General features: G+C 40.3%; 1 protein-coding gene across 1 annotated transcript in view; it reads right to left on the minus strand.

Moving 5' to 3' along the window:
* Positions 1–23536, minus strand: part of ush2a (Usher syndrome 2A (autosomal recessive, mild)) — a 399698-nt gene that overhangs the window by 114634 nt on the left and 261528 nt on the right. The window contains exons 47-50 of the mRNA XM_036594065.1: positions 21905–22103; positions 16481–16649; positions 14531–14752; positions 851–1074 (exon numbers count right to left, since the gene is read on the minus strand). Of these exons, the coding sequence (XP_036449958.1) occupies positions 851–1074; positions 14531–14752; positions 16481–16649; positions 21905–22103 (814 nt within the window). The remainder of the gene's footprint in view (positions 1–850; positions 1075–14530; positions 14753–16480; positions 16650–21904; positions 22104–23536) is intronic.

A 23536-nucleotide genomic window follows, 5' to 3' on the forward strand; every position in this document is an offset into this window, starting at 1 on the left:
GCACAACACACACTAACACACCACCACCACGTCAGTGTTACTGCAGTGCTGAGAATGATCCACCACCCAAATAGTACCTGCTCTGTGAGGCTCCATGGGGGTCCTGACCACTGAAGAACAGGGTAAAAGGGGGCTAACAAAGTATCAGAGAAACAGATGGACTACAGTCTGTAACTGTAGAACTACAGAGTGCACCTATATAGTAAGTGGAGCTGATAAAATGGACAAAAAGTGCAGACACAAGGTGGACCTAATGAAGTGGCCAGTCAGTGTATATGTCAAACTATAGCTTTCATTCACCATTACTCATCACAGCATTTGTAACATACAGATGTATGCAAAAATTCTCTGGTGACGACGTTTCGTTGATTTTTTACGTGAAACTAAGTTAACACGTCCTCTACAGGGAACTTAAATGTGACATTTTGCTGCAAATGTTTCAGTTTCTATTCATTTGTATCTTGGAAAAAATAGATTATAAAATATAAAATGTGTAACCTTTGCACAGACCACATTTCATGTCTCAATATATTAAATATTCCAAATAAACAGTATTTGTGCACTAAAGTGTGCAGAAGTGCGTCTCTGTAGAGAAAGTATTAACTTATTTTCAATCAACAAAACATGCAATTTGACTAGAAGCCCCCATATTTTGCATATAACTGAATATTATCATGCCAGTGCGGCTGGAGAGCCACAGTTTTGCACCTTAGATAATCATACTGAGCTCCTCTTGAGTGGAGTGAGGAGTTTTGTAACCGGTAAACTGTGCCGAACTGTGGGCCTCCAGTGCCAGAGTTGGTTATCGGTGGTGTAAGCGGCTCTGTGGGTGAGTAAGGACGTGCTTTACCTGAATGAGAGCGCCGTGCGGGGCCGTGTCGGCACACACGGTCTCGTGTGGGTTGAAGCCCACTCCATTACAGCACTCTTCATCCTGCTGAATCAGCTCCGTCCAGCAGCACTTCTGTGACGCTGTCCTGTTCTCGAGCACATGCACCTTGGGCTGCAGCTCTGGACCATGACAGCATACAGAGGTGGACGTGTTGATGTACTGCTCTCCACAGCAGGCCATCCCTACGCAATGCACACACATAACAGCAATGTCTTTCATAATGCTCAGAAAGACGGCAAAACCCTTTGAGGGAGATCGCGAGGTCGATCCCCAGCAAAGCCACAGCCACCCGTGGCCAGAAGTCCAAGAGATCATAATTAACCTCACTGTTTCTGGGTGGGTGGTGATGGAAAAGACTGAATACAATATTGGCTGACCAGAGAGTTTGGAGCCCTCCTAAAAAGGTAATACAGGGAAGCAGACTATGGACTGAATGCAGCAGACTCTCTAACGGGGGAAGAGCTTCTGGGCCCACAGAAGGGAGCTGGACCAGATGTTAAGTTATAGCTGAGGGTCACTCTTCTACGTATATAGAGGGTTGTGTAAGATGGCCCTATGGAGAGCTGCACAAGAGGGCCCTGTAAGGAGGGAACAGTCTGGTAAGAGTCAGACCAGAGTGGGTTTTAAAGGTTACCAAAAAAGGTGTTCAACATGATGGGGACTAAAACGGTACGGAATTGTGTAAATGGGGTGGGGAGATTACCTCATTGCCCCACAGGGGGATAAAAAGGATGCTTTGAGATGATATTCCCATTGTGGTTGCCATTTGATGCTCAATTAAGCGAAGGCCTTTTCCTTTCTTCCACATAAACTCAGCGGCTGAAGTCTCTTTCATTCCTTTTTACCCTTTTTCATTTTTGTTGATATTCTTTGATTCTTTTAATACTTTTTGATGACATTAAATCACAGACAGTAATTAGCGCAATAGTATCGACAATATTAGAGTTACTTAGAAATGTCCAGACCCTGGGCAAAAAGAGAGAGCTTTGGTAGCAACAGTAGGATGGTCCACTCTCTTTCTCAATCACTCTGCAATGCTAGCCAACATGGGTATCTGGCAGTTAGCACTCTCCTCCAAGCACACTGAGCTGACTTAGCATGTTGTCTTCATATGTTTCAGATGAAGCCCATGCTAACCTTCTCCCTAGCAGCTTGGTAGCACTGTGAGCTGCAAGGGCCTACCCAGTGAGGAATTGGTCATGAATAAAGTGGAGAGAAATTTGGTTAAGAATAAAATAAAATAAATAAATATATAAATAAATCAAATGTATATCAAAAACATACCATGTACATAGAGAAATGTAAAAATTAAAAAAAAAATATTAATGCACCCCACGCACTTACTTAACCCACTAAATATAAGACCAAACTGGTTACTCAAGCTGCTTTTCAAATGGCTGTTTAAGGGTCACATATTTGTATGTGAGTTTAGGTTCAGTCATTCTGACTATATTCTGAGTAGGATCTGCCATCTTTATCAACAAAGTGCTGGAGATGCTGTCACTTTAAATTAGGGCTTGATTACTTGATTTTCTTTGATCAAAATAGATCTTCTTGAGCGATGATTAGTCGGCATTTGCATGGTGGTGATACACATTTGTGGTCTAATGAGAAACGGTGCACTGAAGAGAAATTTACTGACTTGAATTTCTTTACAGTGGTGCTGATGGAAACCAGGGGTCGTGACGTCTCCAACACAAACATAGCCGTTTTATTCGCTATTCAAAATGACCAAAATTAACCTTTCTAATTACATTTAAATCATTGTAAAATGGTGTATCTGAACAACACCCTGCATGAATCCCTCTGTGATGAACATATGCATAACTATTTCATGTAATAGACGTCTGGTTCCTATCACCACCACTGTAAACAATTCTGACTTGGTACGGTTTTCCAGAACAGAGCGTTTCACATCAGACCACACTGTATGACTTTTTTACATCATAACCATTTAAATTATGAAGAAATTTTAAAAAATGGTCAACTTCCCCTTCAAGTGTCTCTGCATTGTTTGGCCTTAAAACTCTGATTGCTTGATTAATCGTTGAAATAGTCAGTATATTACCAACACAACTGATACTGACAGCCCAGCTCTCAGTTTCTAACACACACAGAGACAAAATCACGCACAAGCATTCAAACATGCTTCTGTCTCGCCGCGCTATGAAACGGGCTCAACTGTCGACAGCTCTGAGGCGCTACGTTTCTGATCAGCCTGGTCAGCTGGAGTGTGCGGTGCGGCATGAGGAAAGGAGACATGAAAAGGATGTGGTCAGCTGAGGGAAATCAAAAACGCTCTGCCTGTCTCTTCCCATCAGCCGTCACTTTCTCACACCCATCAACCTGCATCTTCTCCCGTTACCTTTAAAAGCACTGGTACTTTCAGAGCAGTACCCGACTCAGTCAGCACGTGCTGTTGTGCTTTTCCTGTTGCACGAAACACAAGAGATGCACACAGTGTTCACCACTGCAACCTCACAGGTCTGATGTACTTAACCCTCTATTGCAGTGTTGCCATATGGCAACAGTTACTTTATCTCAATTTTACTAAAAAGCAGTCATATAAAATCTGTGTTTTCCCATTTAATTGTGAAAAAAGGTCTTTTACTTTGAAAGGACAAATACTGACCCGGAATTCTTATTATGATGTTGTTTTTATCATACATTCCAAATACCAAATGAAATTGTATTAATTTTCAGTATTTGTAAATATTGGGTAGTACATTCCACTAAGCAGAAGTTGGTCTTGTTTTTAATAAAATTATGTTTTTAGAGCAAAATTACGTTTTATGGTGCTTTTTTTTTTAGATTTTATGGTGCTATGGTACGACTTTTACCAAATTCCCCTACTTTAAAAAAATAAATATTTTTTTTCAAATATTAACAAAAACACATTAAAACATTTTTATCACGTGCAAGTAATAGAGGGTTAAGTGAACTGTTGGTGTGGCCAGACGAGACTTTTCTGTTGTTACTGAACTGTTTTTTGACTCAAATGTTAATTACAGTGTAACATGAAAGTCTTAAAGATGCTAAACCCAGCCTGATGGAATCAAACATGACAATGCAAACTTAAAATAAATAAATAATTTATTTTACTGAAAATGTGATTTTACTAACACAGTGTCGCTGTTATAATGAAAACCTGGATTCTCAAGAGGGATAATTAGTGACAGGAGAAGACAAATCTTTTCCAGCCTTCCCGTTTTTGTTACAGTGCCTTAAAATACTGATATAAGACGAATGAGCTCTGTTCTGACTGCCTCGTATTGTACAAAAAACTATGGAACAAGCGCTCAGCGCAGAAGCACTTCTCATTATTTCGTTATGAATGGGCGGGGCTAAACCGCTGTGGGCCAAATAGGTGGATATGTGCAAATGAGCTGGTTCTGGTGACATCACAGAAACAGGCTGTGTTTGCAGCTTATCCATGGACTGGCTAGATAACAGTACATCCTGAAACTTTAACAATATTTATTTATCACTTCAAACTCTTTCACTTTTCCATGCTCTGGGCCTTCCAGTGCCTCTAAAAGCTCCCTCACAGAAAGTTAATATGAAGTGGTTATGAATACGCGGCCTGATGCCTGAGGCCTCGTTCTGTGATAGTTTAGAATTAAGGTTTTGGCCTTAAATGTATTTTTCTGATCAATTCATGACAGACAGGAACAAGCAGGGTGTAACAATGTAAAACAGTCCCAAATGAAAAAACAATTGTTTTTATATTTACTGCTATTTTGCCAGTATTACATATAAAACACATGCAGGCTCATGGAACAGTAGGAATAGTGAATAAAATGTCTATATTTGTGTTGTAGATGTTGAGTTCTGGTTCTTTTCACCACCACTGTAAAGACATCTGTGTTCCTCCAAAATGAACCGCTTCACATCAAACCACTCTGAACGAATTTGTTTATGAATCTCTACATTTAAAATCTGATTTCTCTTAAATAACAAAGTCCATTTCTTTGGTCCACTCAAAAACTCGGAGTGAAATGCTTTAACTAATGAAGTTAGTCTCTATTTAATGCACCACTAAATCAACATCTTGTCTTCCATTCCTTGTAATCACACCACAGCATTAGAGCACCAGAATAAGCCTTTCCATCGATCTTAAACCACCAACACCTGCACATCCATAAGCATAACAGGCAAACTGGTTACAGATCAGCGCAAAAAGGCGACTCGAGCCAACATCCAGTTCTGATGTCCCTCTAACTGGAAGAGACTCACAGTTTATTTACTCGGGTAAACCATTGCTACCATAATTACCATCAACCTCCAGTATGATAAATTGCTAATTGTTTAATACCCTAATCAGCGTTCATTCTTTGCACAGATAAACTGTGACAGCGCCATTAATTTAAATAGTAATTTCACTTAACGGCCAAAACGGCAGAGCAGATTTTTACGCAACGCTTTCCGAGAGGGCTGCATCCATCACGGCTCTGCGGTGACATAAAGATGTCTGACGTGCACTAACTCACTTAGGGACAGCAGATGTTGCAGCGCTGTGTTCGGTGGCAATTCCCAGGGTGTATTACTTCAGCTCCAATGACTTGCAAATAAACAGCTCAACAATTTTTCCAAAATAGCTCCGCCATCCCGCTCCTCTCACACGCCCACGTCCCTTCCTTTTCTGTACCCCGCTGCATTTTTTATGATACTTCATCCGAAGCGCTGTGAACTTTGACATGGTGACCCCTTTAGCTGGGGAAGCTCCAGCATAATCGTTCTCCAGCCTTGACCTTGGCCTGTCAGATAAAACAATTCACCCTCCTTCATCTTTCCGCCTCTTTGTTTCAGTTTAGAAAAAAGAACAGGCCGGGAGCTGGTAGGATATCTGCGGCGGACTCGGTAAACGTGCCGTCAGCGCTCTCTTTTTGTGCTTTTATTTTTTTTTTTTTCCTTTTCCTCCCGAGCACCACAAAATGATTCTGCTAATCTTCAGATTTATGATGGATTTGCATACATTCATTAGAGTGTGAGTGAACGCAGCGAACATAAGGTGCTTAGTCTCCTGAATTAAGGTTCATTCGTTTAATGATAAGTAAATATTTAGCCCCGCAACGAACAACTGATAAAAATGTGTGCCGTGGCTTACACGAGCCTTTGGATACTAAAACTGAAACTTAGAACAAACGAAAGCACTTTTGTTTTTTTTTTCTCCCCCTTTTTTTTTTAAACTAGCTGAATACATTAGCGCCACAGCCAGACACATTTTTCAAAGTCATGATCAGAGAGCACACAAGGACTTTGCTGCCTTTATAGCCCCCAGTTAAAGGAAAAAAAATACATCTGACAAAAGTATCAAATGACGGCTTTAAAAGCATTGGTCCACCGGTGTATTTTTATTCATTTATTTATTATATACTTGGCCCTCCTGTGGGAGCCATGAGGAGAAATTACATGCAATTGACTTTCTTCCGCCAAATCAGATCCCACATGGTCCCTGTCCCTGTGTCTTTGGCAATATGTATTTTATCAAGCGGCTGCATTAACAGATGCGTCTGACAGAAAGTGCTTGGGTGGCAGGAATGCTCTTTCACCGCTCTTTGGGGAATTTGAGAGGCAGAGGATGGAGAAAAAAGCAGAATCTGCTGCGTTTATGTGCTTTCCCCTGAAAATACGCTGATTACGGTGCACAGTTGTGCACATAAAATCTTTAATGCACAAGACCGACGCAAAAAAATCGTAAAATCGGTCAAATCGGATCAGAAAAAAACACCTCTGTTGACGTGATGTGAGTATAAACAGCATAGAGGACCCACTTCATACACGTCTCTCTGTGGATTATGAGTTTAATGTGGCAGTTATTGCAACATTCTGTGTGGAAACTAAGGCTGCACTAATATGAACATTTTGGTCACTGTAATGTAATCAAATTCAACAGTTATCCAGTTGTAGTTAAACGGTGCTTCACTGCCTGATATGACAGCCGACAGATGTTCAACTAGAATTCCACCCTTTTTTTCATATCTGGATAATTCAGTCATTAAATAAAAGCCATCCAAAGTAGTCTTATGTGGAATGGTTCACTGTTGAGAAACCTACAGACTCTGCTTTATTATAATGGTGGTGACAGGAATCAGGAGACACAATGTCAACACATCTACACACACATTTACTTACTAAACAAAACAACCAGTAAAGCTACACTCGTTTTCTGAGTCTATATATGTAATGTTGATGATGGGAAAACAGGAGAAAATATAGCAAATAAGCTTTCTTTAGGAATATATATATATATATATATATAGCTCTGTGATGGACTGGTGACCTATACAGGGTGTATCCTGCCTTCCGCCCAATGACAGCTGGGATAGGCTCCAGCACCCCACCGCGACCCAGAAGGATAAGCGGTTTAGATGATGTGTGTGTGTATATATATATATATCAATTCTACAAAGAGCTACACACCTAAGATTTTCACTCACTTTGCACCTGTGTAAATGTGATGTGACATTTATTATAAATACTTTTCTGGTGATTTTGCTCATTGAACTGGCAGAGAACAGCAACCACCCTCTGCTGATCAACTGTTAGCCCTGCTGTGCTGCAGCTCCACCTGCTCCTGCTGCTAAACTGTGTTTAAAAATGATGGCAGCCAGGTTGCCTTAAATTTTGAGTTCACTGAACTTCAAATAATAAGCTGACAGAGCAAAAGGCACAGATTCACGGCCTGTTGAGTTACTATTAGAAGTTCAATGAACAGAAATGCTTAACAAACTTTGGACAAGCCGACCAAACATCTGCTCTGACCTTCCCAACCAACACAACACATCCATTCTGTGATCTATAATCTGACTGATGTACTGTTAAACTTCATCGCTGGTTTCATTCATGTTCAACCAACTACTCAAACTCCAGATCCATTCGAAAAGAAGCCAACAGCCAAATGTACGTAGGCACAGTCCTTCAAAATAAAAACAAATTTACTACATAAAAAACATGAATTAAGCCTGACGCTGTACAAGTCCAGCCCGAAACCCCAAGATTTTTCAGGCTCCATCATGCTTGGATTGGGCAGCAGACCTCTAGTCTACACCCCTGGTAATATTGAGAATTATGGTATGTTTGGATTGAAAACTGCTGGAGGACAGACCACAACTGGAAACTGGAATTCTGCCAGTCTAGAGGAGAATACGATTCCCTTTCCTTTGAAACGATAAAAGGAGGGAAATCCAACATACAACAGATCCTAGAGCCATTCTAGCTGCAACTGTTCCAACACAACCATCTACATGGCAAACGTCTTCACCATCTGACCGAAGTCTGCGTGTAAACTCTGTCTGAACGCTCTGGCAGCCTCCATGCTTCTTATTTTGCCATTAGCAGGTGAGTCATTCCGCTCACAGCCCTCTTTCCCAAAATCAGTAATGGCTCAAGGATATTAGCGGCGATTAAAAAGGAACTTAATAGAAAAGCTGTAACTGCGTTAGGCGGACGTGTCTTAATCCTCTTGCTCCGCGCTCCATCTTCGCAAAGAGATCCAGGCTCAGGCATTTGGAATGATCCCCGGCCTGGCATTTGCGTCTCGTCATTTGCGAGGAGGCAGTTTTGGCAGAACAATGAGAGGACATATGAGGCATGATTAAACGCTCCTGCTGTAACGGATGCAGCAGCTCATCTCTGACAGCAAAATGTTTAACTATCACCATCATTTCCACCAGCAAATGGTCATTGTGTCCTTGAGAACATATTTGATTATTACACTTCTTTTTTTTTTTTTGGACATCACAGCCATTTTCCAGACTCACACACTTGCCATCACACACACACACACTCACGCGCTTTCACTTATTTGCACGCAAGCACACACTCGTGCACACACTCCCACAGCCGCTCTCTCAGCCCCAAAAGCTTTTAACACTTAAACAGTGCAAAATATTCAGATTTAACCTTGAGTGTTTGATATGGGCGCAGTGCTTTTAAGGAGAGCTCTGCACACAAGCAGATATGAATGCAGCCTTCTAGCAGTGACTGAGCCGCCCAACGCAGGGAAGCCCCTATAATCCCAACACCAACTTTAAACAGCGTGGTTGGGATGGATATTGCTAACAGTGTTATGCAGCGTTTTGGCTAACGCTTAATGCATATCATAACTTTAATCTATTTATAAACTTCAAAATATACTCAGATAAGGTCAATATTCAACAAATATCTGCTCATGAAGCGATTCTCACAGCAATAGGCCACAAGTGGCCGTGCATAACAGTGATTTTACCGTTACCATTTTACCCCTTATATGGCTACTACACACTTCTACAGCTCAACCAGTTTGCACTGAAGTCCCTGCAGTTATGGAATAATAATGTAGTATATAATAAGCCTGAGATTTTAAGGGGTTAAAGGGAAATTCTAAGGATTTAAGTCTAATAATTTGAATAATTCAGTCTAATTTAGTCGTTGAGATGTAAACAAAGTCATTGAGAGTGGTTTGATGCTAAATGGTGCGCTACAGAGAAAAGTACAGACTGTACAATGACAGTGATAGGAACCAGGGGTTGTGATGTCTATGATGCAAATATAGCCCTTTTATTTACTACTGAAAAGCGAACCTACATGTGTCTTCTGAGCTTTTATGCGTAATGCTGATAATGGTAGAAGCTGAAAACGTTCTCTCTGGGGACTATTTTGTCTTACAATGCCTGGCATGTCTCACCCCAACGAACGGACTTAATAAAACACCTTTTGGACCAAAATCTTTCAACTATTGTAAAACAATGTCTTAGGCAACAGGTAGCATATTAGCAACCATTTCATATAATGACTTTCTGTGAGGGAGTTTTAAGAGGCATTACAAGCTTCGGGGGCATTAAATGCTTCAGATGTCTGGTTCCCATCACCACCTTGTGAACTATTCTGACTCAAGTTCACATAAGAAGTTCACATCAAATCTCACTGAATGATTTTGTTTATACTTTAATCTTTTAATTACACAGGCATTTTGAAAAATTGGTGGAATTCCCCTTTAACAATGTTTCCTCAGTAACCTGTGTACATTAATAAGTAGCAGCAAAGAACTGAAAGTCAGTATCACTGTCACACTCCACAGGCCTGTCTAAATTTAACTGCACTTCACTGAATTGCTGGCTTGTATGTTTTTTTTTTTTACCATCAGTGACACAGAGTTAAATCTCTGAATAGTGATTTGAGGATTTAAAGACTGGCTGGCACCCTGGCGTACTTTAGAATGATGTTTTAATAGTGATAAACTAAATGAGTTTCATGTATTTCTCTTTCCTTCACTTATAAGTGCTGTAATTAATACTTTTCCAGTTGACTGCATATTTCTTTTGGGATTTTTATTGGCCTTTGTTGGCCTCAGCAGCAGGTTTTGGAACTTAAGCAACGTCCAGGCAGCTTTTCAAACAGCTGATAGCTGTCTCCCACAATTCTGTCTCCCTCCTGCTGGCGTGCCACGACGCCTGACAGTATGGAGTGTAATGTGTGATAGATCGCACTTTGGGGACTGGGTAATCACATTTCCCTCTGCCATCAGCTGGAGCCCCGCAGGACATCCTCAGAAACAAAAAAAAAATCCCAGGATCCCATTCTCCCAATCTGGAGGAGCATGTGACGCCTTTACCCAATGTCACTGTGCTTCTGAACAGGACAAACTCACAGAAACTGAAGAGACTGAACAGCTTGATTGCTTGGAATCATTAATGATGAACACTCTACATGATGCAAATGATTTCCCTCATTGAGAAAAGTGGAAATCCTATGGAAAGTGCAGACTCTAAACTTTTAGTTGACATTATGATTGTGATGATTGTGTTTGTAAGGAGAAAAGCGCGAAAGTCAGAAATCACCCTTTATTTATTTGAGTTCTAGTCAAAACAGCCATTTATTATTATTATTCATTTTTCAGTGTCAACAGTGTTTAATGTGTCCACCTTTCGTTTCAGCTTCCATTCTTTTGGGGAGACTTGTGTTCAGTTTCTCATAGAAATCTGCAGAGATATTTTTCCACAGCTCTGAAGTTCAGTTTCAAAAGTTGTTTGCAGTTTCTGCTTCTCACGATCTAAATAATCCCACACACATTCAATGATGTTGAGGTCTGGACTCTTGGGTGACCAGTCCAGCGTTCTGGGAACACCAGCAGCTCCTTTGTTCGATTTGCAAATTTCCTCCATCTTGAAGGCTACACCTCCTTTCTGACTAGAGTTCAGTTGTCTTCTCACAGAGGAAGGATGGATGGAAACACCTGTGGATTTTTTCCAGATCTGAAGAAATCTGGAGTTTGATTTTTTGTTATTTCTCAAAGATGTCCCATTTCCTCCTTGGAAACTTTTATTAAATTTATTTTCCTTTCACTTTCCCCTTGATTACGGATAAGTGGATAATCTTATATCGAATCTCAGAAATATCTCGTGAAAAATTAACCTGTCCATTTTGACTGGAAATTAAATAAATGGAGGGTGGTCTCTGACTCAGTACTGTATTTAATTGTGATGAATTTCACCGCTTGACTTCGAAACAAGTGGGAAAAAGGGGGAACTGCAGACTCGAAGCTGAAGACACAAAGGTAATTAGGTAATATATATGCAACGCAACTCACTGTGTAATTAAATATGTAATTATATAACTGTAGTTAACTAGTAAAGCAAAATGAACTGGACTTTTCATTGTTCAATATCTGCTGACATAAGCATGCAGATAAATCCATACAAATGTACAGACGGAAAGCAACTTCCTTGATTATTAATAATTTATTTTGCCTATTTCTACTATCACTACAGCACCTCAAACTCAGCTGACCAAGCTACATCACCTTAACCCTGGGTAGATGCTTTACTTTATTAGGCTGCTAGCTTATTTTGCCACAGCAGTCCATCCCCCGCCTCCCAAACACCTCTTTTAAGGAAGATGAAGTCTTGAGGGAGTGTGAGTGTCTTTATCAAGGTTAAGTAGCTCATTCGCTGAAAGAGCGGGCCGAGAGCGCCGGCAGCAGACGCGGTGTGAGCCCACGGCAGTGCGCGCCGGCGGCCAGCCTAGCGGGCAAATGGCCTTTAGTTGTCCTAACGGCACTATCCATCATAACATATGCTCTCTCCAGGACGCCACGGCCTTAATGAACGATGGCTTTTTCATCCACCTTATTTCGGGAAGATGAACCGGAGGAAGGAACGGGAATAAAACAGAAAAGTCTGAGAGGAATTCTCGGCAGTGGGAGCGGATATGTTGCGGCACTACCACCGAGAACATTTTTTTGGTCCTAAAACGGGTACGGGACAAAGTGGAGTACCCAAAAAAGGTGCCTGGCTGAAAAATCGCACATCAAGAGCAAGATGATTAACCAAAAGCTGAAAATTATCACTGGAGCCTGTCCCAGAGGTGCCATGAAAGGGACTGGGAGAGAGTGTTAGTATGATAAATACGCCGATGTCACTGACCTCATGGTGGCCATTATTTCTGTTGCATCCTGGGAGCCTGCTGCGGCCTTGGCACGGCTCTGGTTGGTGCTCGGACGCGGGCAGCTCCATCATCTGGCCTGACAAAGATGGCTGACACCAGGGGCCCGTGCCCATCCAGCCCATCTGTGCCCAGGTGCCCGCTTTAGCACGGCACGGCAGGGGGGGGAGGGGGCAGCCTGGGTGACCCCGCGAGGGTTCAGCTCCTCTGACACTCCGCCACAGTGTCATTAGAAAGTCACCAAGGACTGAGGCCCAAACTAAGCCAGTGGGAAGTTCCACTTTGTCCTAAATATAGTTGCTATTGTCTCACTTTTACTTACTTGCAGTAAGACCATTGTAGACACTGCGGGCCTAAATCCTCACTGAACGCAGACTAAAGGACACAAAAGTGTAGGCCTGTGCTCAGTGGCGGTAACCTGAGTTACCATGGAAACAGCCACTAGTAGTGGTAAAACCTAGACGTCGGTCATTTACTGATTTATTGCATGCAAAACATAGCAAGACACTGGTGTTTCCACACACTGCTCTCATTTATTTTTCCACTCATTGCATCCAACTATTAAAAGTACAAGGCTAAAGTGGCCAAATTGGCTGATTAGTTATCTTGCTTCTAAGAAGTCAGATGTTCCCTACATTTGGTATATGTTTAAGAACATCGTTAAACCAGAGCTTCAGGTCTCAGAATAAACCCTCTCATACTCAGCTCTCGTACAGTTTGACATCAGGCAAAATGGCCTCGGACAAATAGCCACAGATGAAACGATCTCAGACAGTAACATTCGCAATTATACTCTTTCTTACTAGATTAATCACAGTTTTGTGACCAAGTTTAAAAATATACCATCACTACAGCTTTTACTGAACTGAGCTTTCACTGTGTTCTTTTATTTAACAAAGATTCAGCTTCAGCTGACAACATGCTACACTGTGCTTTTCTCGCATCCGCCTCAGAGTCGGGAACTGTTTCAAAATTACTGCAACAAAGCACAGAAATAAATGGATAGACAGAGAGACAGACAGACAGACAGACAGATAGATAGACAGACAGATGGATGCATAGACAGACAGACAGACAGACAGTGACAGATAGATGGATGCATAGACAGACAGACAGACAGATAGAGAGATAGATAGATAGATGGATGCATAGACAGACAGACAGATAGATAGACAGATAGATGGATGCATAGACAGACAGACAGACAGAGACAGATAGATAGGTAGATAGATAGATAGAGAGACAGATAGATAGATAGATAGATAGATAGATAGATAGATAGATAGACAGACAGACAGACAGACAGATAGACAGACAGACCGACAGACCGACACAGACAGATAGGTAGATAGATAGATAGATAGATAGACAGACAGACAGACAGACAGATAGACAGACAGACAGACAGACAGACAGACACAGACAGATAGACAGATAGATTTAAAATTATGATTTTTCCCCCTGCGGTCACCGGAAAAAAGGGATTCTATGGAAGTCCTGAGAGACCATGAGGTAGTTATAATTTTCTAGATTGTTATTTTGAGATAAGTTAATTATCGTGTGATCTTAAGAAAACAAAATTGTTATCTTGAAATAACGAGTTATTTATCTTGTTATTTCAAAATAACAAAATTGTTATCTTGAAGTAACGAGTTACTAATCTTGTTATATCAAGATATCAAAATTGTTATTTTGAAATAATGAGTTACTAATCTTGTTATCTCAAGATAGCAATCCAGAAAAGTACTGCACCTGCTCACAGCCTCTCTGGACCTCCATAGGACTCTATTACCGGCTTAGGCCGACAAAGTGTGTTGGGCTTTTTTTCCTCCATACTTGACCTTATTGTTTTGACTAACTATATCAGTTTTACTTTAACACAGTGATCAGCAACTACACTGATCAATTGTGTGGGTACGTTTAATGACTCAATCGCAGAAAAGACACACATGATAAACGAGTGCACAAATACAAACTCTGCTGCACACAGAATGGTTAGGTTTGTGGAGAAAGCTTCTCTCAAAGATGTTTAACCCATTTAAACTGGCGCTGCAGGAAACAATTCAGTGCCACGATGCAGCCAAAATAAGAAAAAGCTAATTAAGCTTAACGAGTGTGTATTTTTTGAATGTGAACAGTAATGCTGTCGATCAGGAACCTCACCAACGATTCTGAAAAATGAGTATTGCCAAACCTCAGTGTCACAAGGCTTACCTGGAAGAGCAGCGTGTGCTGTTCCTCTGTCGGCGTCTCCACAGCACTCGGCCTCTCGCTCGACCAGTCGTCCCCCACAGCACTGTGAGCTGAAGCCGTCGTGAAGGACCTCGCCACAGCAGATCTGACCTGCCGCGGAGGAGAAGGGCGTCGCCCCACAGCACGAATCGCCCGGTCCCACGGACACTCGCAGCTGGCCGGGGTCCGGACAGCAAATCTCCCCTACAGACGGCGAGCATGAAGAGATTACCAGACGTGAGTGGTACACCGTCTACATGTTCAGTGCAAATGGAGAGGTCAAGCGAGGCTTACAGGCTAAAAGGAGAGACAGTGTTTCTCAACTTTTCTCGCCTCAGGCTGAGAAAATTCTTCCACATTTGGTCTTTATCATTACGTCACTTACTAATATCTCACCACACAAAACACGCTGTGGCTGCTCTTCCCACCACAATGTAAGAAAAGACATTTAAGTGCATCTTTACAACGATTTAATTATGATTCTTTAAGAAACGATTCAACGTGTTAATAAAGCTCAAATTTCACCACAACTTAATTAATTTCAGTTAGAATTATTAAAAACCACTTTACAGTAATTCTACTGTTAAACAGGATTCATGAATGGTTTAACCCTTTAAACCTAAAGGACCTGTATGTGGGCCCATACTCCCGTTTCCCATAACTGTAAATGTTTCATAATAGTTATCAAATAATGTATAGAAATTACTGGAAAATATGTTTTTATTGTTTCTTATTTTAAGATGAATAACATGTCTAAGGTTTAAGGGGGTAAAATTTGTTAATTAATTTTTTAATTAGGTAATAAACACCTTACAAATCATTAAAAAGAAGTTATAATTCATAAATAAAAAGTGACCTGTTACTTGCCAAATAGTGAGGCCACATACACCATTTTCCCTAATTTTCCTAAACTAACATATTTAAATGCTGTATTATTGCAGTGTATGAGATGCTTCTGCACTAGATGTGTTTTGTATTTTTTATTTTGTCAGTAGCATAATAACAAAAGCACAGTGTAATAAGTCTATAAATGGAATATTTGCAGCATTTTTTATACCAATGTGCATGTAGAATAAGGACCGGTCTGCCATGTGCACAAATTAGTATTATTATTATTATTATTATTATTATTACTGGTCTTATAGACATTAGTTAACTGAAATCAAGCATTTGCAGTTGTTACACATTTATATGTCTGTGAAATTTGCGCACTTATTTTATGATTAGATTTGATATACATACTCAATGTTGAAGAATAAGGCAGGCACTCACATTTTTCGGAAAAACCCTCTTGTCTCTCTCAACACAATGTTACCACCAAAAAATAAGACTTTATCACAGACATTAAACAGTGTACAGTCAGCATTTACTACCAGCTTTGGCAAATCAAAATAGGGGGTTCCTATAAATGTATATGCAAAAATGCAACATAGCAGTGACCACACCTTAGATCTTATCATGGGCACTAAAGGGTCACTGGGCCTGTTCACACTGTAAAAAATGAAAGTAAGTTCAACTTAAAATGATAAGGTAACTGATTACACAGCTTTTCTTGAGTTAACTCAACTTGAGGACACAGTTGATCAACTCAAACTTCTCAGTTCAGTCAAAAGTTATTTTAACTTTTTAGTTCTGCTTCTGAATTAGGTAAATAATATAGAATTTGTTTTTTTTAACCCAATTTCCCCATTGGCTGGGCCTCTTTCCATCACACAGTCCCACCAGATATTTTCTCCACTTGGGTATTTAGTCAGATTCTAGCTTCATAAATGTTTAATAGTTATAATAATAAAAAAAAAAACAAACAAAAAAAAACAAAAAACAAAAAGGAAAGTGGTCACATGTGGTGCAACTGACCCCAACATCAGGAGATTGTGAGTTTGGAGACCAGCAAAGTGTAATTTTTACATAGAAAAAATGAGCAGCATGTACCTTGGCTGACTGGGACATAGTATCCTCCACAACACTGGTGGTGAGCCAGAGGCTCGTGGAGCTGCCCGCCACAGCAAACACCCATAGTAGTGTTCACCACCGGCAAATAGAGCTCATCACAACACTGGTGCAAGTCTCTGAAGTCATGTATGGTCCCTCCACAACAAACCTACAAGAAAAAGACAAATGCAATGTCACACACAGTACACAACACAAACAGAGCGCTCAAACGCACCAGAGCAGCGCACATCCCATGTCACCTTAACAGAAGTGAGTTACGGTTCATATAAGCCCTCATGCATGTACATCTAAAGTTCACAAAAGTTCCTTTCCGTTCAAAGCAATTAGGAAGTTAAGAGGTGGCAATGCCCCGGCCCCAGAGGGGCCACCACACAGGCTCCTGCAGATTCAGGGAGCAGTCGGGCCCTGGGGCTGCTCGTCTTCCTCCTCCTGCCACCAAGCAGCGGCTATATTTAGCTGGACTCCACTGTCTATTCTGGCAAGAAATCAGGCCAGGATAGATTTTCCTACAGCGGCGGGACCGTACTCTGGTGGCGTCTGAAAAATCTGTGTCGCCCCGAGCCACTGACATTGTCCTTACCTTTTGGCTCGGCTTCAAGCTCGAAATGTTACGTAAGGGCGTGATCCACAGCGCCGAGAGAGGGAAAAAGTGTTTTGACTCGGAATACATCAGAGTGAATTATAATGAGGACAAATAATCTTATTAATCAAACAAATACGTTAAGTCACACTGATGGTACACAACAACGCACAGATGACTTAAGAACTCTGCAACACAGCATTAGGTGTGCAAAGTCAACTCAAACCCAGGCCTGTGTTCATAAAAGGCCTGCATCTGACAACAGAGGTGATGGTTTGGGGTAACACGTATCTACTGCCCCCTGCAGACAAACAGCATTGTTAGTCTAGACTTGAGTCTGACCGATATATCAAACTAGTATTGTTACTCCAGAGTCAAGTCTGAACGATATATCAAACTAGTATTGTTACTCCAGACTCGAGTCTGAACGATATATCAAGCTAGTATTGTTACTCTAGACTCGAGTCTGAACGATATATCAAACTAGTATTGTTACTCTAGACTCGAGTCTGAACGATATATCAAGCGAGTATTGTTACTCCAGACTCGAGTCTGAACGATATATCAAGCGAGTATTGTTACTCCAGACTCGGGTCTGAACGATATATCAAGCTAGTATTGTTACTCCAGACTCGAGTCTGAACGATATATCAAGCTAGTATTGTTACTCTAGACTCGAGTCTGAACGATATATCAAACTAGTATTGTTACTCTAGACTCGAGTCTGACCGATATATCAAACTAGTATTGTTACTCTAGACTCGAGTCTGAATGATATATCAAGCTAGTATTGTTACTCTAGACTCGAGTCTGAACGATATATCAAACTAGTATTGTTACTCCAGACTCGAGTCTGAACGATATATCAAGCTAGTATTGTTACTCTAGACTCGAGTCTGAACGATATATCAAGCTAGTATTGTTACTCTAGACTCGAGACTGAACGATTTATCAAACCAGTATTGTTACTCTAGACTCGAGTCTGAACGATATATCAAGTTGGTATTGTTACTCTAGACTCGAGTCTGAACGATATATCAAACTAGAATTGTTACTCTAGACTCGAGTCTGAACGATATATCAAACTAGTATTGTTACTCTAGACTCAAGACTGAACGATATATCAAACTAGTATTGTTACTCTATACTCGAGTCTGAACGATATATCAAACTAGTACTGTTACTCTAGACTCGAGTCTGAACGATATATCAAACTAGTATTGTTACTCTAGACTCGAGTCTGAACGATATATCAAACCAGTATTGTTACTCTAGACTCGAGTCTGACCGATATATCAAACTAGTATTGTTACTCTAGACTCGAGTCTGACCTAGAAACCTAGACTTGAGCATGACTGCCATATCAATCTAGTATTGTTATCAGGTCTAATTGATATATCAGACTAGTTTTGTTATGCTGGGCTCAGGTCTGAATGACAGATCAAGCTAGCAATTACCCTGGACTCGAATCTGATTCATACATTAACCTAGTATTGTTAGTCTAGACTCGAGTCTGAACGATATATCAAACTAGTATTGTTACTCTAGACTCGAGTCTGACCATCAGGCTAGTTTTGTTACGTTACACTCAGGTCTGACATCAAGCTAGTATTTTTACCCTAGACTGACATTTAATGTCCCTGACATTCCTTTCACTCGAGTCTGACTACCAAGGAATATTGTTATCTTAGACTTGGATCTGACTGACGTATCAAGCTAGAATTGTTATCCTCGACTCGAGCCTGACTGATAGATCAGCTGGATGATGTCAAATATCCTATTAATAATATACACAAATATCCTATTAATAATATACTGATATTCGGAGGCTAATTTTGTACAGAGAAAAACATTCACTTTAGACTGCTGAGCTGAGAGCCCAAATACAGCAATACAACTGAACTGGTAAATCTGAACACAAAGTATTACATGAATGTAAAATACATTTAACCCTCTACTGCACACATTATGAGAGCAATATATATATATATATATATATATATATATATATATATATATATATATATATATATATATATTCACTTTTCCTGCACAAAATTGAAAAAATGAAAAAAAAAAACCATGAAAAAATAAAGAAATAAAAAGATGTGTGCAGGGGTCCTGTTGGAGTATGTTGCCTTGAAGCCACACTGAGCAACAATAAGAACAAATGATATAGAGTTGTGTTCCCTGAAGTGGTGAGACCTGGCTTGTGACTGGCTAAATCCATTCCACAGTCATGCAATGTTGCTTCTAGGCAACAAACATATTTCTGAAAATTCCCATTACAAAAAAAATGTATACTGAACGTTAAAAAAGAGGTTTAGATGTGCCCACCAAGAGAGAATGACCAAGCACATGCTTTTTACTGACTTACTCAAACTCTTCCCTTTATTGTTAACCCTTTCATTGTCTTTAAATATGTATAACGTTACTATAAAGTGAGGAAAATAAGTTTGTTGCCCTGAGGCAACATTGTGCAACAGAGGGTTAACTTTAGGACAGTGGTTTTCAGGCCTCTCTCTATTACAGCTCCCAACACACTGAGACAGAGCAAAGGCCCTGTGGACTGGATGGAGAAAAACTGCTTTAGGATAGCATGAGATAACATTTTACAGCTAAAGAGAAATATGAGAAATACAAGCTAATTAACAGAAAACAAAATCGGTTAGAAGTCTGGGTGGCTTTGCCTCAGCAGTATTATATTCATATTATTTAAGACTGAGAGATTCTGCTGTTTACAGAGCTGTATTGGCTGGATATGTTAATTCTAATAAATTAATATTGGTACTGGCCGGTTTCTATTCTAGACACACATACAAAAAAAAGACCAGGATCAGTCCTCCTGTGAGTCACTTATACTTGCTCTGGACAACAAGGCAATATTAGCAGATGGCTCCGTCACATTCATTCGCCGAGACCGAGAGAATCATCTCTATTCCACGGCTGCTGTCGAACACGTTGAGCTCGTCTTTCCCTGAGTTGTGTTCTTTTGTGCTCGGGCCTCCAGAGCATTACTGTCTGCTTTTGAGCTGGGGGAGACGTATGGCTCACGCTTGCTTGCCAAGTTGGCGGCGTTTCAATAACATCAGGACTGCAGCAATTGCAGGAGACAAGTTAATCTATTTACTGAAAACAATTGCAGGGACGAGAGCTTCGCGCTTAAACGCCAAAACAGCTTGCTGTGTTTCTGTTCTCCTTGATAGAGGGGTATTCTACTTAAAGCTTAAAGAGCTTAAGAGCCCAAATGAGCCAAAATTTGTCACTTACATCATTTTTACAGACAAAATAATTAAATATGAGTGGAAAGTAGTTTTCATATAGAGGAAGATGAGCGGAAAGACGCAACCATTTACTATAAAATTTAACTATATTTGTTTTAACGATATACTCATGAGTTTAGCATGTAAACACAGCACTGAAATATTCAGTAACTGAAACAGAAGCCAATTTTGTCGCTGTAGTACAAAAAAGACAATCTTTTCAAGAGGCGTCAACCCAACTATCACGGCAAGCTGACCCTACCTGGGGAAAGAAACCCCTGAGAAATAGTATCATTTATATTTTATAACATAAACAAAGAAAACATACTAATGATTAATGCACAATAAAACAAATTAAGAGCAGATTTAACTAAACCTGACCACAAAACCAGAAAGATGGCTAAAAAAAGGATTTGTAGCTATCTAGCTAAGCTAATGATTGACATGGCTACTGTATAAAGTCAATACTAGCCAGCCAGTGAACTTAATTCTTACTAAATAATATTTTGTCTGCAGTATGCTTGCTCTTTTTTGCCTCAATGGTCTAACTCTACAGTTTCACTAAAAACTCTCAAAGCACCTTGTACAACGTGTCCAGGAATACGGTTGGTCATCCACATGAAATCTATAGACGCAAAATGTCCCTCTACCTGGGTAAGAAGGGATTTTCCTCATAGTGAAATCCTGTATCAGCTGTCATCTGTTCAAAATTGATTGTTTACATGTCAAAGCACTTGTTATCCCTGCATTCCACAAAAAATATTACTCTGAACTTCAACAATCCTAAATATTCTATTCTAATTATGCAAAAAGGCTTGATTAACTTGTTTTAATGATTACATTTCATTACAATAAGCTACAACAGATCACAGTAAAATACATCTGGTAAATAATCTCATTTGTAACATAGAAAATGTCAATTTTGCTTATTAGTTAAATAATTCTTATAATATTATCTACATTAATATAATAATAATAATATTAATAATAATAATAATAATAATAATAATAATAATAATCAACTCCAGGTGATCCAAGACGATCAAAAATCTTTGCTAACTCCTTAGCAATGTTAATGACTGCTCTAGCTAGCACACAATGCTAATGCTATGATAGTCATAGAAACTCATGTGAACGACTTCGTGTCTTCATGATGACAATCTAACTACATTATATTTTGGAATTATGATTATATTTTGTTCTGGTGGAACTTCTTTTCCCCAGAGATCTTTTTTTTCTAATATAAATGCTTACACTGCTATTATTAATTATAAATAAATAGATCAGCTGACCCCAAAAACATTGCAGGTCTATAAATACCAGGAATGCAGTCATTCAGATGAAACTGAGCATCGCTATTAAATCTGACCTCATCATCTGACTGGGGGAGAAACTAAGACAGGGGTGTCTTACCCTGTGGGGGCTTTTCCCCCCATGTTATTCAGTGTAGTGATCAGAAAAACAAACCGTGATTTTTGACAGAATAAAATGCTCACAAAGGAAACAAATCCCCATATAGATTATGATAATGTCCACTGGACAGACGAAATATGTAGTGACCTGCTGTTCTGGGTCGTAACAGGAGCTGCCACAGAAGTCCTGGTGTGCGGGACATTCCACGTATGAGCAGTGCGTCTGGGGGAGGGCAGCATGCTTGGCTTGGAGCTCCTCACATGGTTTAAGGGCCCGTCGGTGTATATCATAACCTCCCATGATTCCATTGGGCTGGCCAGGAGATGTCCACTCCAGCCTAACAGATCTGGAGGACATGGAGAGTTAGCAAATACTGTCATAACGTTTTTAAACTAAACTTTATCTATACAGCACATTTAACACAACAGTGTCGACCAAAGTGCTAAAGTCTAGGTTTTAAAGCTGTCAGCAGACCTAAAATTCAGAGAGAGACTGTTCCACAGCCTCGGAGCTGTAACTGAAAAGGCACGATCACCCCTCAGCTTCAGGCAACTGAGGAACAGTCAACAATAACTGGTCTGAAGACCTCAGAGACCGTGAGGAAGAGTATGGGCAGAGTAGGTCAGTAACATTTGGGGGTGTTTGTCCATGTAATGCTTTAAAAAGTACTTTTAAGTGGACCCTGTGATGGAAAGGAAGCCAGTGGAATGAAGCTAAAGCCAAGGTGATGTGGTCCGTTTTTTCAACCAAGCCAGGAACTGCTTGAATTAGTCTGTTACTTATTGGTTGTAACAAAAGCTTGGACTTCAGCCCTTTTAGATAAGCTCAGGTAGCACAGATTTATAGTGGCTTTCCACCTCACTGCAGTGTGGACTGACCGGTGAGTTATGGTGTGTGAGCAGCCCTTCCTTTTTGATGCACTTCTGATATTGATTTTCTTCTCCACTCATAAGACAAGGAGAACTCCCTCTCGACAGAAGGAGAATTTCCTGGTCAGCACTAATTCCCTTCAGAAACGAAGGTAAAACCCTTTTGTCAGATTCCTGCTTTCTTTATTTAGCATAATGGTAACATATTGGTAATTAGGGGAGGTGATTTGGCAATATGTTATTGCTATTACAATAAATGGAAACATTTTATTTAGATAGTCCATTTTAGATTCTTTGTAGATATTTAATTTAGGCCCAATCCCATTTCACCCCTCGCCCCTACCACTGAGCCCTTAGCCCTCTGTTACGCGTTCACGTCTAGGGGTAGGGTGTCCCGATTCTTGTTGAGATAGAGGGGGAGGGTGAAGTGTTGGGGCTACATGACCCTCCAAACAGAGAGTTATGAGAAAAAAAGAAAAACCAGCAAGATGGAGAACAAGAGACCAAAGAAACCCACAGATGTGAGAATTTTCTCTTAAAAAATTACCAAAACCACTGTATTATCTTAGTTTAATGTCGTTTCAGTGTATTATGGACATTTTCTTCATAACTAGAATAAAAAAAATCACTAACAGCATGCTAACGTCTCGGTAGCTAGCTAGCTAACTTTCCCGTTCCACCTTAAATAGTCCAGCAGTTCTGAAGCCTGAAGCCCCAGAATGTAACTGCTGCACATTTAAGGTGGAACGGAAAAATTCAAACAAGAATCTGGTGAATCTCTGACGTCAGCTTCATATCACTGAAGAATTAGGGGTGGGTGATAATAAATAATTGCCCCCCTCTTTGAAGGCATATGATTCCCTAAATGTAACTAAAGCCCAGCAGTGAGGAGCTGAACTTTACCCTCCTC

The sequence above is a fragment of the Colossoma macropomum genome, unplaced genomic scaffold (genome assembly GCF_904425465.1).
Source record: "Colossoma macropomum unplaced genomic scaffold, Colossoma_macropomum, whole genome shotgun sequence".
NCBI lineage: Eukaryota > Metazoa > Chordata > Actinopteri > Characiformes > Serrasalmidae > Colossoma > Colossoma macropomum.